Here is a 16,486-nt window from a genome sequence, read left to right on the forward strand (position 1 = left end):
CTCTCCTATCCCTCAGTCACTGTCTAGAACCACTGGTAAACCATATAACCGCAGCTGTTGCCATGGGAACACTTCACAACTACTTCACAGGAGGAGAGATAAGAAAATCTTTGCAGAAGCCAGACTTGTCTGTTCTGTATTTGATGGAAGAAGTTTGACAGAAGGTTTACTGAAACATTTGAGAAAGACTATTTGTACATGATTGCCAGGTCACTTTTTTTAGGGCTGGTAGCTTTAAATAATCGTTTCAGTTTTTCAAGTTTTGTTACAAGCTCATATTCTAAATATTTTCTATAGCTAAACTTACAAATAACTTAAGAGTATTGATACCAGTAACAGCAAGAAATTCCTGCATTACTATTTTAACAAGACTACAGAAATATGGCTGCAAATCATGAAAAAAAATAGTAGAAAGGTTGCTAAGTACCTAATTCTCAGGTATTTCACATGGGAATGGGCAGCTGAAGAGAATAGCTGGGCCTTCCTGACTTTGGACTGGAGTTTTAGCCAAATGACTGAGGTTGGAAAACTTCATTAAAGCCTCATGTCTCATACAGGCTAAAGCTGTTCGGTACGTTAATGACAGCTTGATTGGACACGCTGTGTTTCAGGATTCACAGACTGCTCTAATTCCAAAGCCTGAGAATTATAACAGAAATAAAGTACCTGCAGAGACCCATCCCTGCTCCAGCTTTCCATTTATTCCAACACAGACGATACTCTTCCCCTCATAAGGTGGAAAACATTAACATATTAACTACAGGGTTAGAAAAATGTCTGAGGCAGAGCTGATCTTGCCCCACACCTACTGATTTTAGCCACACCTCACTATTACAATATGAAAAGAAAGAGAAAAAAAACAACCAAAACAACCAAAAGGAAAGCAATCAGGTGTGTGTCTGTGATTCCAAATAACAACAGTGTGTGCAGGCTCATAAATGCTTCAGAATTGACCAAGAGGAAGCACGTTTCATGATGACACAATCTTGTTGCTGTAGTCATTCATCGAAGGGAAACTCCCACAGGAAAAGGCATAAAGCTGCCTAGGGAAGGCAAAGAGGCTGCTAGTCAGTCAAACATTGAGTTAGACTCGCACCAGAGCTAAACATGAGTATCAGCCAAGGCCCTTTTCATTTTTTTTCTGGGTCCCTTGGGGGTAGTTCAGGGTGTGGTTTGGCCCAGCCAGCAACTTCTTACAGACCTTCAAGTGCAGATGGTGGTGCCAGCAGCACACATACCTCTTTCTCCTCTGCCAGACACTTCTGGCTGGCTGCTGGTGGAGGGGCACCTTGGGCAGGCTTCAGCGAGCACCATGGGGAAAGCATCTTCCTGGGTGGGAATGAGAAACAGACCATGCAAAACCTGAATGACCGTTTGGCTGCCTATCTGGACAAGGTCCGTTCCTTAGAAGCAGCTAATGCTCAGCTGGAAAGCTGCATCCTAGAGTGGCACAAGACAAAGTCTCAAGGAAAGAGGCATGACTTCAACCAATACGAGCAAAACGTCACTGACATGCAAAGACAGGTAAGTCGGAGCTGTAAGTGACTATGTCATTCCCTGCTCTTTTAAGGAATGTGGGTACTCAGTTATGCTGATGTCTTTAGAGAAAGTGGCATAGAACCTTTTAAATGTTATAGTATTGAGAGCAGTTACAGGGCTTGGGCATAAACACTGGCTGTGTTCACAAGGGGGAGAATGGGATACAAGAGAGGCTGGAAGGAGATCAGGGGGATTCTGCGAAGACGAGAGGTGTAAAGAGATGTGCATGATGCCAAGTGTTCATTTCTGTACATGAAACTGTTGTTTGAGCAAATACATCTGGCAGAATTTGGTCTTTTTGACTGCACATGTATTCAAGCAAATTACAAAGCAGGCAAACTGAAGAGACTGCCTCTTCCAAGCATTCTGTCTTCAGACATACTGCTGCATCTCGCTGCTTTGATTCCTGTGGTAGCAGTCAATGAAACTACAGGAGCTTTGTGTCCAATGAGCTTATGTAATCAGATGGAAAAATACTTCACTGTAATTAAGAAAATAGCAATGACAAATTCCTTGTGGATGTTTTCACTATAATTAAAAGGAGAATTTCTGGTTCCTGCCAGTAGTTAATATTAACGTTCAACAGTAACTCTTTCAAGCTTCCAAACTCACGTGTCTTCAAATTTAAGCATAATATTAATCTGTATTCATAATGAACACACATAGCACTGTAACCACCTGTGTGACTAATCAGTGTAATTAACTTTACATAGCCATATGGGGCAAAACCCAAAGCTATTCAAAACACAATGTAGCTTTCCCCCCACTTTTTATAATATGGTTACTTGGCATTCTCAAGACCCTGAGAAATTTCCTTCAAAAGGGCTTGGAAATGGTGTTATCCCACATCTTTGCTGACTGAGGCCAGGGATTTAATCAAACTGCCTGCTCACTGTTAAATGTGTTGCCTCCAGGCAGAAGATGATGCACTCCGACCACAGATGATGTGTAAGGAGAGCCAGAATTGTCATCACCTATTTCTGTTTTAAGGATAAAGAGAGGTCATCCGTCTCCAGACTTATCACTTGAGCACTTCTTTCCTTTTTTAACTGATCCAGAGGTAGAAGCTCGTTTATCATGAGTATAAACGTGTTCACATTGGTTTAGAATTAGTAAATCTGAAAGATTTAAGAAGACAGTAAGACTAAAACCATAATGCTGATTGGGGTAAAGCTCTCACTTTTGAACAGGTTGCACCCAAAACACTGGTTTTGAACACTCACCACTGAAATAGCTGTCGCTGGCTACAAGCACCTGTCAGATGAATGACCGTCTCAGCCAACATGTGCAGTCTGTGGTTCTTAGACTGGGGAGCATGGACTATTAAGGGATAACTTACAGGTGACAATTCAGGGATTTAACACAGAATTTTCTCTTTATGAATTACTGCAATTAGCACCATGTCTGCTGGTAAAATGAGTGAAAATATAGCATCTAATTATTAACCATAATGAAATTAATGAACCATGAATTAAAAAGGTGAAGCTAATACAGCACCTACAGTGAAATTCAGACAAAATTTAGGATCCTATATGCAATAACAGACAAAGTCTATGATATACTGGCAGTCTAAATTTGGAGGGATATAATCATTTGCATCCTACATTTTGGACCACACTCTTCGCTGGATACCTGAATTCTAGATGAACACAGCAGCTGGAGTAAAAAGTTGCAGCCTGACTCTGTTCTAACCCAGACATAAAGTAAAACAACACCAGTTCTTCAGGTAAATATTTTGTTCAAACACCTTGTACCTTTAAATAAACAAAGTGATTTACAGAACGTTCAAGAGACAGGCTCAATGTTGTTGGACAAAGGACACACAGTGAGGAAGAAGGCAGCACAGGAAGCCTTCTTGAGAAAAAAACTGTTTGAGAAGGAATTTGGGTGTAGTTCATATGTAATAATGTGTGAGTTCTTCAATTATCTGTAAGTCTGCAGATTGGTATTAGCGATGCACCCATACTCATGATGGATGTAGTGAAGAATCCTGTATCATTATAATCAGATAAATGTCCACATTTGGAATGTGCTGCTAGCTGGGATAGCAATCAGTGTTGCACAGCAGTTGGCAAAACTCTGACAGTTGTTCAGATTTGAACAGAAAGATCCATAAGGCATTTGCAGAACTTCTTTGCAGTGTTACACGGTGATCAAACGGCACAAAGTCGAAGAACTCGTATGTTGCCTTCTCATTGCTTTATTATCTTCCATAGTAAAATGTACCATTCTCTAAGGCTGAGCTCAAGAACTGCCTCTTCTCTGACAATAAATTCCAGGTAGCAGCATATTTTGGGTATTGTTATAGTTCTTCAGCTGGCCTTGATCAAGTCCCAGGGCAGGGTGTGCTGCTAATTGCTCAAGAATGTACAGTCTGTTAACAGATTAGTTAAAACATTCCACAGGCACCTTCATTTTTACTATGAAAGGTAAATTTTTGACACTTCAGGACAATTTTGTCATTTCCTTGTTTCTTTGTGATTCATTTAGGTGTGGGAAATTTTACTTCAAGGTGCTGAGAGCTCTGTAGATAGCTAATGATTTCTGCACGGCCGTAATGCACCTTGTTTTGCTATGTAAGTGTTGAGTGAAGGCTGCTGTTGGACTGCAACCATGCTGCTCTTTCCTCTTCAACAGAAAAGGACATGATGTCCTACACTTATTAGTTCCTGCTAATGATGTATGAGTTTCTGCTGCAATTATTTCCAAGATTTTGAATGGCATACTGAGCTTTTCATATCCAGATCTATAGTTCAAATCTATTTCAAGCTAACAGGGACTCACAAGTCCTTTGCAGTACACACTGATTACTCTAAAGGAATGATGCTGTACACTCTCTCCTGCACCTGTTAGGGCAATTTTCAACATCCCAAAGCAAAATCAGAAACATTCATTAATCATTCCCTACTGATGTGCAGTTGTAGGTGAATAACTGAATTGACCCTGACAACTAGATACCAGTGTTATTCTCAAACTGGCATTCCATGTGACTCCAGGCAACCCATCCAACAATGGACTTGAAGATTCCTGCTCATGAGTTGCTGCTACTCATCATTAATCCTCAGCACCACAACACTGATTCAGCATAGCATTTATGCACATGTTCACTTTTTAGCATGCTATTAATTCCAGCATTTTGATTGTGCTCAGACACAGTTTAATGGTTCTTACCGAAGTCTGCCCTGAGATAATCAAGGCTGCCTTTCCAGCAATGCTAAACAGAATCAAAACCAGTTCACAAAAACCAAGGAAGATGGTGACTGTTACTTTGTAACATACCATGAAGTTTGTGTAATATTATTCATATCCTCTATTTGTCAGGAATAATAAGATGATTGGGTGACGAAGCCCTGGAACAGGCTGCCCAGGGAGGGTGTGGAGGCTCCTTCCTTGGAGGTCTTCAAGACCCAGCTGGATGTGTTCCTGTGTGACCTGATCTAGGTGGAACCTGCTTTGGCAGAAGGGTTGGACTGGATGAGCTCTAAAGGTCCTTTCCAACCCCCACCATTTTGTGATTCTATGATAATTTCTGGCTTATGCAGAAAAAGTAAGACAAAGATAAAAGTAATATTATGGACAGAAATTGCAGAAACATCTATGTGACTTGGGAAACTAAGCTTCTTTTGTTCATATACTCTCTTTAGCACAGGAATTCTTCTATTTAGATGCTTCTTACAAGCAGCAGGGAGTCTGAAACAGGACAAGGTACTCAACATCACCATATGACAACACTGAGTCTTCTGTTGGATTCTCTCTTTTCCAGATAGAGGATGGCAAGATCACCAATGCCAGTATCCTTTTACAAATTGATAACGCTAACATGGCATCTGAAGACTTCAGGCTCAAGTAAGCCCTTCTTTGGTTTCCTGATTAAGTTTGAAAGAGGATTAAGCAAAATACTGCTTTTTCTTGATAATCAAATGAGAAACTGATTTTACTGAGGTTTTTCTGGTGATACTGGGTAAATCAAATCAATGTAGGACAGAAAAAAAAAAACAAAACAGAAAGGATGAAAAGGATGTAAAAACCACAAATGATTGCTGAACAATCTTGAGTCACCCTGTTTATGATACTTAGATCAGGTCCTGAAGAGCAGGTTTTACAGCAGGCGCTTGATACTTGTGACAAAAGGCACCTAAAACTGTCATCGGGCCATACAAATTAACCCTTCTCTGCATTAGGTTTCCCCAGGCCAGCCCAAATCTATTTCCTGTACCTACCACCTCCTTCATCCAGCCCCACGGGAAATACTTGTCTTTCAGTACCCTCTACTTTGGAATCATCTAAGTTTTGCCACAGTAAAGGGGCCAGAGCTTCCTTGGCTGCCAGTACAGAGCTTGATTTTTCAGTACATTGTTGAAAGGTAGTTCAACTAAAAAGCCAAAGTATTTGGGCACGAAACTTCCAGGCAGATCTTTGCAAAGGAAAGGAGTTTATGTTTCTGTAAGTTAAAGCTCCTTAGGAAACACGAGGGTTTGTCTTATTTTCAACAGGTGATGACCAGCTACCAAAAAAACCTCTTAGCTTTTGGTAATATTAAGACAAACCCAAAGACACTGTAGGCCTTATCCTGCCTTTCTTCTTTCTTCAGAATTTGATAGTGTCGTAAAGAAGAACCAGAGGAACAAATGGAGGACTGAAAAGTTACCATTTTTAAACACTACAGAAAGTGTTGATTGTTGATGCTGTTTTCATATCCTTGTTGGTAAATTTTTGAGAATCGTACTCTCAAAGCCTTCACAATCTGGTAGATGTTAAAATGCAAAAAGGAAAAAGAGCAAGCAATTATTTCATACCATACAGGAGATGTTGTGAGGAAGAAAGAAAAACTATAAGGAAACTCATCCTAATTTTAGGACTATTCAAGAATACTCAAAGAACATATTTTAGAGAATTCTTCTCTAGTTCCCTACACAGAGAACTTAAGCATATCTACTGCTCTTTGATACTACTTATACAAGAGGCTAGACGTGGTCTATTCTCAAAATGCATGCTTCATCTTTTTCCTTACAAAGGTATGAGGCAGAGAAGTCTCGCAGGCAAGGAGTGCAGATTGATGTTGAGAACCTGCGTAAGGAGCTTGATGGACTGACCATTATTACAACAGACCTGGAAATGGAAATTGAAGGCTTGAGAGAAGAGCACATCCTCAGGAGGAAAGACCATGAGGAGGTAGAAAATGTTCCACTGGGTAAAAATCCTATCACACAAATCTTTGCTACCATGTAATTAGCTTTGAGTAAGATCCACAATCTATAAATGGGATTGATGATTCAGTGCCTTACCATGTTTCTAGATAAGCCAGACAGAGTCAGATGAGGCACAAAATTCGTGCACTACTGTAGCTAATGAAATCTAGGATTACAGAAGAGGTAACAAACTGCTGTGTTTTGTCCCACTCTTTTCCAGCCACATACCCATCTGTCATACACAGCTAATAATAACTCACATATTCGACAGAAATGTTCTCAGACATACTTTGATATAAATACACGGGGATTTCAAGTAAATAGGAGACATTACTGATCGCTGTTGAGTTTTATCCTCAACTCTGGATACATCATTTCACAGAATCCCAGCGTGGTTGAAGTGGGAAGGGACCTCTCGAGGTCACCTTGTTCACTCGCCAGCTCAACCAAGGTCACCCAGAGCAGACCTGAACAAAACAAGCCTGGAAGGATCAAAATTTAAAAGAATGGTTGGTGAAGTAAAGTAAAATTACGTATTCTTGCAAAATCCTAAGAACAAGAATTAGATAAAACGTAGTAATCACAGATTCTCAAGAGTTGGAAGGGACTTCGAAAGATCATCCAGTCCAACCCCCCTGCCAGAGCAGGACCATCTAGAGTAGGTCACACAGGGACTCATCCAAGTGGGTTTGGAATGTCTCCAGAGAAGGAGATTCCACAACCCATCTGGGCAACCTGTTCCAGTGTTCTGTCAAAAAACAAGCTGCTCTGAATTCTTCCAAAGCTATACCACACTGGTCTCTCTTATTTCTACATATATAAACCCACTGCTTGACAACACGCTGCTTTCATCGCATCCTACTCAGTATCTGTGGATTATATAAATGGATAATCAGAAACACAAGGGTTACACAGCAGTAGTTGAGGCTGTCTTTGGTTGATCCAAGGATACTACTGAGCAGCTGTAATAAAACAGTTCTTGGAAGCAGGGCAACCAACAAGACATCAGTCTGTCCAGCTGATCTGCATTTTGGAGGCCATGATGTCATACCCTGAAATGCTACTTTGCCTGAACGCTTTTGAAAATGGTACCTAGCACATAAGATTGTGTTATACCAAAAGGAATGTTACTATACCTGCTTGACTTGTCCTGTAATTATGTTGTTTACACAGTAATTATATGCTTTAATCCAATTATTCCTTTAACAATTACATAGAACTTTTACATTACTCTCCTGTAAACTTAGTTATAGTTCATAAATATTAATATACAGGGTAAGAAAGATGAAATTACTGTTAGATTTTCATCAAAGGCTTTGGATTCCTAAGAGATTAAGGAAAAAAAAAAAAGGCAGTGCTTCATCATTCAGTATGTATCTTCCAGAACTACTATGCAAAATGATCTTCTCATGTTTTTTATCGAGTTCTCTCGCACTGTTCTGCCACAGAAGCAGATATTAAGCCATGGGTTTAAGTCACGTCCCATATTTAAATTTTCCAACTAATGTTAACTGACAATTAACCTGCCATAATGAAAAAAATGTTGGGTATTGTGAGAGGCCGGAACTGATGAAGACAAAACAGGTATGAAAATGTTCTGTTTTCATAAACAAGTTTGCTTGTTTCCTCTGCTAATACACGAACAGGATATGGAAGCAAATCGCTCATCGCAAGACTTCAAAGTCAACGTAAAAGTAAACGCAGCGCCTCCTGAAGACTTAGCTAAGATCCTAGCAGAAATAAGAGAAGATTATGAAGCCATAATTGAAAAGAATCGTCAAAGCTTGGATAGTTGGTACAAAGAACAGGTATCAGCTCTTTTCTGCTCATTCCACAGATCCCTGTAGCTGTCTCTGGCTGCCCAGCATCAGTTAGTTTTTCTCTTGTTTTTGCTCCCTAGAGTGCAGTTATGTCCCTGGCAGCAACTCCTAATCCAGAAGAGATGCAGCGCAATGACAATGAGATCAAGGATCTAAAACGTACTTTACAGTCCCTGGACATTGAGCTGCAGGCACAGATGAGTAAGGTATCTGTTGTAGACTACTCTGGTTGGTCGCTGTTCCTTCATAGATTCTCAGAAACTGTCATGGACCAATTCTTCATTTCACTCTATAGCCCGGCATAACTTTACTGTAGTTATTAGAGCATCAGTGAAACTGGAATTTGGGTCATGCTTGACTTTGGCAGAGTAGGCAAAATAGATTCAGCAGCCATCATGAGTGAAAAAAAAAATGTCTCCCCTTGGAGCAAAATAATGGGAGAAGAAATAAAAAGAGATGAGATAGCTGACTTCATGATCTAGAAAGTAAAAATATGTCCAAGATAACAGTCATAAAAAGTTTGTATTTACAACCCCTGTGAAATACAGGAACTGGGAAAAGTGTTTGTGGGGAATCTTCAAAAATGTAACTCAGCTCTTGTACACGTTAAAGCTCACACACCCCATGACTTGGAGCCTTTAGAGCAATTCTGGACAGTAGAACCATAGAATGGTAGGGGTTGGGAGACATCTTTAATGCAGTCAATGCAGAACTGAGAAAAAGTCCACGGTTGCAGGGGCACAGGTTTTGAACAGAAAGAACGTGGCAGGGATAAGTCACTCAGGTTTTGCCTCTCACTACGCACACACAGCACAGCCTCCTGAATGTGCTGTCTTCACACAAATACTCACGCAAATGCACAAGTGTGGAAATCACCCCAGTCTTAATTTTGCAATCCTCTAGCTAGACACCAAATTTGCTGGCGTTTCTGCATTGTATTTACCACATAAATAATAATCACAGTATTGGTATTATCTGCTCTGTCAGAAACACATGCTGGAAGACACCTTGGCTGACACTCGCAATTTCTACGCCGTTGCGCTTCAAAACATGCAGCAGATCATCTCTAAATGTGAGGAAGAGCTAAGCCAGGTTCGCCATGACATTAAGCAGCAAAATAACCAATACAAAGTTCTTCTTGGGATCAAAACCCGCCTGGAGAAGGAAATTTCCACTTACCGCCTGCTACTGGAAGGGAATGTTGACGGGTAAGGCAGAGCTGCCCTGACTGGAATAGATGAGAAGAGAGTTCTCATATTTGGGTTATTTATTTGTTTGTTTGTTTATGCTTAATCAAAGCTTGTGAGTTCTAGACTACATCAAGGGGTTGGTATTTTAATGTGATGGATCATAATAAAAAGCTTGAGCCACTTAGCATACAGAGAAACTTGTATCCATGTAATTTGGATTACCTAAATTAATATAACTTTTTATTAAAAAGGCATGCCTACCTCAGCAGAGGAACAAATGCCAATTCCAGTAAAATTCATAGTAATTTCCTATCTTCAAAACAAGTTCAAGATCAAAAAGAAGCTTGGAGACAAGTCTAGATTTTTTTGGTCAGCCATCTGCAGCTACAAACAGCAGCACACGAAATCTGTACAGTATGCCTCTGTGCTGATGGATTCCTTGGCTTCCTCAAGCTGCCTTGTCTGAAATCTCTGCACTCGGTACTTTCTGGGCCTCTATTCTTTGTTCTCTCATCCTATATGCAGAGTATGCCTATATACAAAAATCAGAAAAAGGAATATTAACAGCCTTTTCTAAGTGTAAGGCTCAGGGAGGCAGGACAGTGTGGCACCAAGTACAGCATTATTTGTCAGAAGCCAAACTGGGATCAGCTCAAGCGTCTCAGGTCACGTGAGAAACAATGCAACTGCCCACAGCAGAACAATAACAAATCTACACAAGGGCAGTTTCAGGTGAGAGCATCTGTACCTACGACTACTGAAGCGGAAAAGTTCTCATGGTATAAAAGTGCAGCTCTTCTCTTGTTGTTGTCTCTTCACAGTGGTATGAGGTCTCCTTAGAATCAGTGAGAAGGGGATGAATAACTTCTTGAAACTAGTATAACTTTTTTTCTCTCTGTTTTAATATCTTTACAGAATAGCAAGAAAATCTGAATCAAAAGCTAAAGGTAAAAGACCCTTATTTTGTTGCCTGCAGTGATGCTTAATCATTGTCATTTCCAACCAAATTTTACTCTGAATAGTTTTAACCTTACGTGAATGACCTATGAAAGGTTCACATCATAGTTAATACTTGTGCAAGCCATGCTTGAGAATGAGTTCAGACATTCATAGCACACTCTGCTGTGTCTGCACACTTGTGGAATACCTTCAGACTGACCTCTGGTAGTTGTCCAAAGTTCAGACTCAAGACTAAAGCTTTCATGGTATATGGGGACGCAGAGAGACTCCATTTGGTGACTAAAACAGCGTTAAGGCTTGAGAGCAAACAGAAAATCTGCATGTCTGGAAACTCATATTCTGGCATAAGCATGACCTACAGACATTTAGTGTAAATTGCTCTGAAGTTAGATTTGCATGGGCTGCGTTGTAGCTGTATTATTCATTTGCCCTGACCTGGACAGGACCCAGGGTGACTTTCTGACAGTACATTTCTCAAAGAGCAATAATAAGTATTGACTTAAAGGGAAACATGTAAAGATAAATCAGCTGGTAAATTACTGTAAACGAAGCTTTCCCTGCATCATCTTGTCTCAGCATTGCTTCTTGCCTAATTAACCTTTCTCTTGCCTAATTAACCTTTCATTTTCTTTCAGAACATGCTGGACTGACCAATCGAAAGATCAAAGCCATTGTCCATGACAGTGTGAACGGGCAGGTGGTGTCCTCCACTATCAACGAGATCCAACAGCAAGCATGAAGTAACACGTTCTGCTGGCTGCCGGCTCTCCTAGCGGGCTGAGCTCTGACAACCCTTCTGTGCAACTACCTGGTGGTCTCTCTGCATGTAAAATAGGCGTGTGACAGTGAACTCTCCTAAAATGATTTGCAGCCTAATAATAAGAAGTGCCACACAGAGCTAGGTATAGCTGATATTGTTAGTTTAAAGAGATTTTAGTCATCAAAATGGCAAAGGAAAGCTATTCAATGAAAACGACTGGCTGAGCTGGTAATATATGTATTATGCACATCTCACTGGGGCATGAATCTCCATCTGTGATTCATTTATTGCTCTGCAAATTAACTGTAATTTAAAGTGAATAATCTCTCAATTTTGCTCCTGGTCCTGTGTCTCTCATTATATACCTCACTGCAGCCAATAAATTCTTTTCCATTACTTGTTCTGGTCATTGGAATTTACAATTTTGCTTTTCCTTATGTATGCACCAGCCTGAAGTGGCAGCGTTACTGCCACAAGCCAAGAACACAAAAGCCTCGTTGTTTCAGGAGGTACAAAACTGGAAGGCCACAAAAAAAACCCAAGAGCTGATGCAAGTTACAAGTGACATTTACATAAGCAAAACAATTAGACTTCCCTGTATACAATTTTTCAATGTCACCATTTAAAACAACATTATTAGTAGGATTGTTGTAAGGTACACTTTACTAAAACAGTCACCCTAGAAGCATTCCTTTATTCTTCAGCTTTAGAGACATGTTCTTTAACCACCTTTACACACTTTCCATATTACGAGTACTTTTCCAGATACCCTCATTCTTTCTCCATGACCCATTTAATTCAAGAAACCATTTTGGTTATTTGCTTTCATATGAACGTTCATTGCTTTGTCTGTAGTCAGGACAGACTGGTACGTGAAATGCCTGCTAACATAATGGGAGAGGTCCAAGTTCTTTGTGCAAGCTTTTTTCCTATCAGCCAAGTCACTAACTCCCCAGAAGACCCCAACAACAATGCAAACATTTCCAGTGACGTGCAAAGCTGAAAACTGAGCAAGAAAAAGAGAAGCATTGGAACTGTTTAGAGAGGAAGACTGTGAAGCACAACAAATAGACAAAAATGGAGCACAATGAGTGTCTGCGTGGATTTGCATTCCAAAGTCAACATCTGCATATACAGCAGTGTGTTCAGGGTAGTCTCATATTCGTGAGAAAAATTGTCGTTGCATTTTTTTGCACATACTCATAAGGGACTTTCATAAAGGATCCCTGTTGCCTGCTTTGCTTTGAAACAAGGCTCGGAAAAGAAAGGGAAAATTTCCAGGAAAATTCAGATTTTAAATAATCAAAGTCCATTTCGATGATACAATGTTGTCTTACTGGCATGTTGAGACCAGTTCATGATTCCTCTTTAGGCCCCCTCCTGCCACCTCCCCTCACCACCACCACCTCTCCACCCCTGTTGCACAAAGCGATCACAAAAGCATTGAATGGATTACCTAATGGTTTCTTTAAATTGGGTAAAACTTGTAATACAGGATTAGTAACTCTTCACTAATTAACAATGTCCTTCCTTATGGCTTACCAGATCCAACAAGCCAGACTTTGTGTTTGTAGCATCTGGACAAAACGCACCTGGGTTTTCTTGAACAATTTTATGTGTTATTTGAAACTAAATTCATATATCAAATCTACCCAGCATAACCGCATTGCTGTGGTACAAATAATTATGAAACCTTCTGAGTAGCCCCTCATTTCTAAATCAAAGGAAAGTCTTGATGTTTTGCACTGTGTTTTGATTGTGCTAAACTACGAGGAAAGAAGGAGGAAAAATTAATAATTGACGTGCTTTATAGAACACGCCTTGTCTTTATTTCACATTCTTGAGCAATGCGCCGGCTTTACTCTCATGCGGAGGTGAGAGATGCACTCCCTTGTTCCTGTTACACTCACCTAAGATGTAGCAGAGTTCCCATTTCACTCCGCTGCTCTGGTGATTTTCACCTTCTCTCACAGCTGTGTCGCTGCGTTCTGCTGTGGCCAGAGCAGAGCAGCTCACAGCACCGATCACATAGTTCACACCATTTCCCAACATCATCACACAGCGATGGCTTGAGCATATCCACTCAAATTGCTATCTCTTAACAAGTGCAGTGCTTAAACATATAAATTAGTCCTTAAACATATAAATTAGTCCTTAAATACATAAATATTGGCTACATGACTTTCTGGTTTCTAAACACAGGCATTCCATGGCAAAAGTTGCTTATTTCTGGAGAATTTTTCATGGCTTTAGAATACCACACAAAATTGCAGCTTTCCTTTTTCTTGAACAGCTTATGAGAACGTGTCACTGGCCACATGTTGTCCCATGTCTAAGTGGCTATTCGTTATCTCTGAATCTGTGTTCTGATAGATAATCTATGCACTTCTAAATATACCTAGGGAAGATCTGCAACCCAAATAACAAGTAACGATACTGATATTTCATGAGGTTCAACAAGGACAAGGGCAGAGTCCTGCATCTGGGAAGGAACAACCCCCTGCACCAGCACAGACTGGGGGTCAGACTGCTGAAGAGCAGCTCTGCAGAGAGAGACCTGGGAGTCCTGGTTGATAATAAACTGAACATGAGCCAGCAATGTGCCCTCGTGGCCAAGAAGGTCAATGGCAGCCTGGGGGGCATCAAGAAGAGTGTGGCCAGCAGGTCAAGGGAGGTTCTTCTCCCCCTCTATTCTGCCCTGGTGAGGCCTCATCTGGAGTCCTGTGTCCAGTTCTGGGCTCCTCAGCTCAAGAGGGACAGGGAACTGCTGGAGAGAGGCCAGTGCAGGGTCACCAAGATGATCAGGGCACTGGAACATCTTCCATATGAGGAAAGGCTGTGGGAACTGGGGATGTTTAGTCTGGAGAAGAGGAGACTGAGGGGAGATCTTATTAACATTTATAAATATCTAAAGGGTGGGTGTCAGGAGGCTGGGACATCTCTTTTTTCTACTGTAGCTATCAACAGGACAAGGGGTGATGGGATGAAGCTGGAACACAAAAAATTACACATAAACATAAGAAAAAACTGTTTCACTGTTCAGGTGAGGGAGCCCTGGCACAGGCTGCCCAGGGAGGGTGTGGAGGCTCCTTCCTTGGAGGGCTTCAAGACCCACCTGGACATGTTCCTATGTGACCTGATCTAGGTGACCCTGCTTCTGCAGAGGGGTTGGATGGGATGATCTTTAAAGGTCCCTTCCAATACCTACCATTCTATGATTCTATGATATTTACCATTGGCATGCGCTATTAACATTATATTCTCACAACACACTGACAGATGAAATTAGGGAGATAAGGAATGGGGGCAGTATTAACATTCCTATTTTATGGCTTGAGAAATTGGAAAAAGAGATGACACGACTTGCTCAAGTCTGCAAAGAAAGTCACTGATAGCGACTAAATTAGAATTCATCACTTCACAGCTTCCACTTATCCCAGCTATTAGATAATACAACTTCCGTGAAGGGCTGTTCTGTAGTTACAGCAATCCTTTCCGGATCGGATCACGCTGAAGGTGCATAATTTGATTAATTCATTCCACAGGTGCACTGCCGGTCAAGACCCTGCGCAGACTTTGATGCTCTTCAATTTACATGCACCAACAGCCCTGCAAAAAACAGTCCTGCACGGAACACTACACCTGGGTGTCTTTGATGATTTTGTAGTATTTGGGAAACGTTAAAGAAGAGATGGTACACGTGCTTCTTTCACTTAATCTCAGATCAGAGTCTTGGAGGAAATAACATTTTCAGCAGTGTGACACTACATCCCTTGAAAAATTGTTCTATTAATTCATTGTATTAAAACTGACAGAACTCAGCTAGCTGGTATTTATGCTATTTTAGTGTTAAATATGCTGTTTCAATGTCAGGGAAATTACTAACCCAGGCCCTAATTCTAAAAATCTGGAGTATCCTGAACAATGACACACTCAAAGTGAATATATTCTATTTCCCATAAATGGAATAGTATAGCAAAAAAATTTTGGTAGGAGAGAATGTAATTTCTAAGTGAATGATGTAACAATACGTTTGCAAACCAACCAGGCAGAGGAACCCACAGTCTATAAAAGGAGGCTGAAACCGTCATCGCTCACAAATCCCTTCTTGTAGTTTCACCTGCCATTTAAGGAAGTCCTGCACTAAATAATCCTGCAAGGTGATTTATAACAGACTTGAGTTCACTCCAGAATGTGCATGAGTCACAGCTCATTTCACTTGTAGAAATGTTAAAACTTATTAAGGTTTATTGCAATAGGCAGCTTTGGTAAGAGAATTGTTGATCCTCTGGAAGAAGTTTGCAGTGAGGTAATGCAGTGATGGTTTGTACTGTTAATCACACATTCTTTCTGGTAATGTGGCCACACATTGGAAGGTTTCTTTCCTATTTATGAACAGGGGATTTCTGTAGAACGCAGAATTTTTGCTTTCTGCCTGCCTTGTTAATACAGATGCAAAATTAATGAAGTCTTTTCAGAAAGAGAAGAAAATATAATGTAGCATTTATAACGCTGCTAAAACCACTGTGTGCATGCTGTTACTGCAGCTGAGAGAATAGGTAGAAGAGCCGGTAAAACATTTCACAATGTCCACACCCTGACCTATAAAGGTTTCTAAAGTTTTGCTGGGAGATGCCTGTTCCTGTGTGTGAATCATTTAGAAAATAGAAGGATCTATAAACAGGGAAGCAAGAAAGAATAATGCATGAGAGGCCTGCATCCCCCTGCCCTCCCGCCATCTACAATAAAAGCATCTTAATTATTGACTCTACCTGTACATTTGGCTTTGTGAAATCACAAGCATTTTTTTTTACCATGCTTCCTTGCAATTCCTTCCTCAGTAAAAGTTTCTTGTTTCTTTTCAAGCTGTATTTTTATTATATTTTTAATTGCATGATTATACTGAAATAACCTACTTGAGCCACATACACAGGAGCTGGCATCAAAGAATTGTTTGCAGAAACATCACATTAAACATAAGCATTGATAGACTGCAGCTCGGACTGCCCTTATGACAGAAGCTCAGAG

The 16,486-nt window shown here is 40.5% G+C and overlaps 1 protein-coding gene across 1 annotated transcript; it reads left to right on the forward strand.

The window, feature by feature from the left end:
- Positions 1 to 1,092: 1,092 nt before the first annotated feature.
- Positions 1,093 to 11,437, forward strand: KRT23 (keratin 23). The gene is made up of 8 exons (XM_010195428.2): positions 1,093 to 1,524; positions 5,303 to 5,385; positions 6,555 to 6,711; positions 8,375 to 8,536; positions 8,629 to 8,754; positions 9,536 to 9,756; positions 10,654 to 10,685; positions 11,334 to 11,437. Exons 1-8 carry the CDS (start codon positions 1,108 to 1,110, stop codon positions 11,435 to 11,437), a joined length of 1,302 nt encoding a protein of 433 aa, XP_010193730.2. The 5' UTR covers positions 1,093 to 1,107.
- The last annotated feature ends 5,049 nt before the right edge of the window (positions 11,438 to 16,486 follow it).

This window comes from Colius striatus, chromosome Z (genome assembly GCF_028858725.1).
Source record: "Colius striatus isolate bColStr4 chromosome Z, bColStr4.1.hap1, whole genome shotgun sequence".
NCBI lineage: Eukaryota > Metazoa > Chordata > Aves > Coliiformes > Coliidae > Colius > Colius striatus.

What these genes read in the sequence shown, in the direction of transcription:
- KRT23 (XM_010195428.2), top strand. Translation starts at nt 1,108, where the DNA reads ATGAGTATCAGCCAAGGCCCTTTTCATTTTTTTTCTGGGTCCCTTGGG. An exon ending in TCTGAAGACTTCAGGCTCAA is followed by an intron (nt 5,386 to 6,554) that starts GTAAGCCCTTCT and finishes TTCCTTACAAAG; the next exon opens with GTATGAGGCAGAGAAGTCTC. An exon ending in ATCTGAATCAAAAGCTAAAG is followed by an intron (nt 10,686 to 11,333) that starts GTAAAAGACCCT and finishes ATTTTCTTTCAG; the next exon opens with AACATGCTGGACTGACCAAT.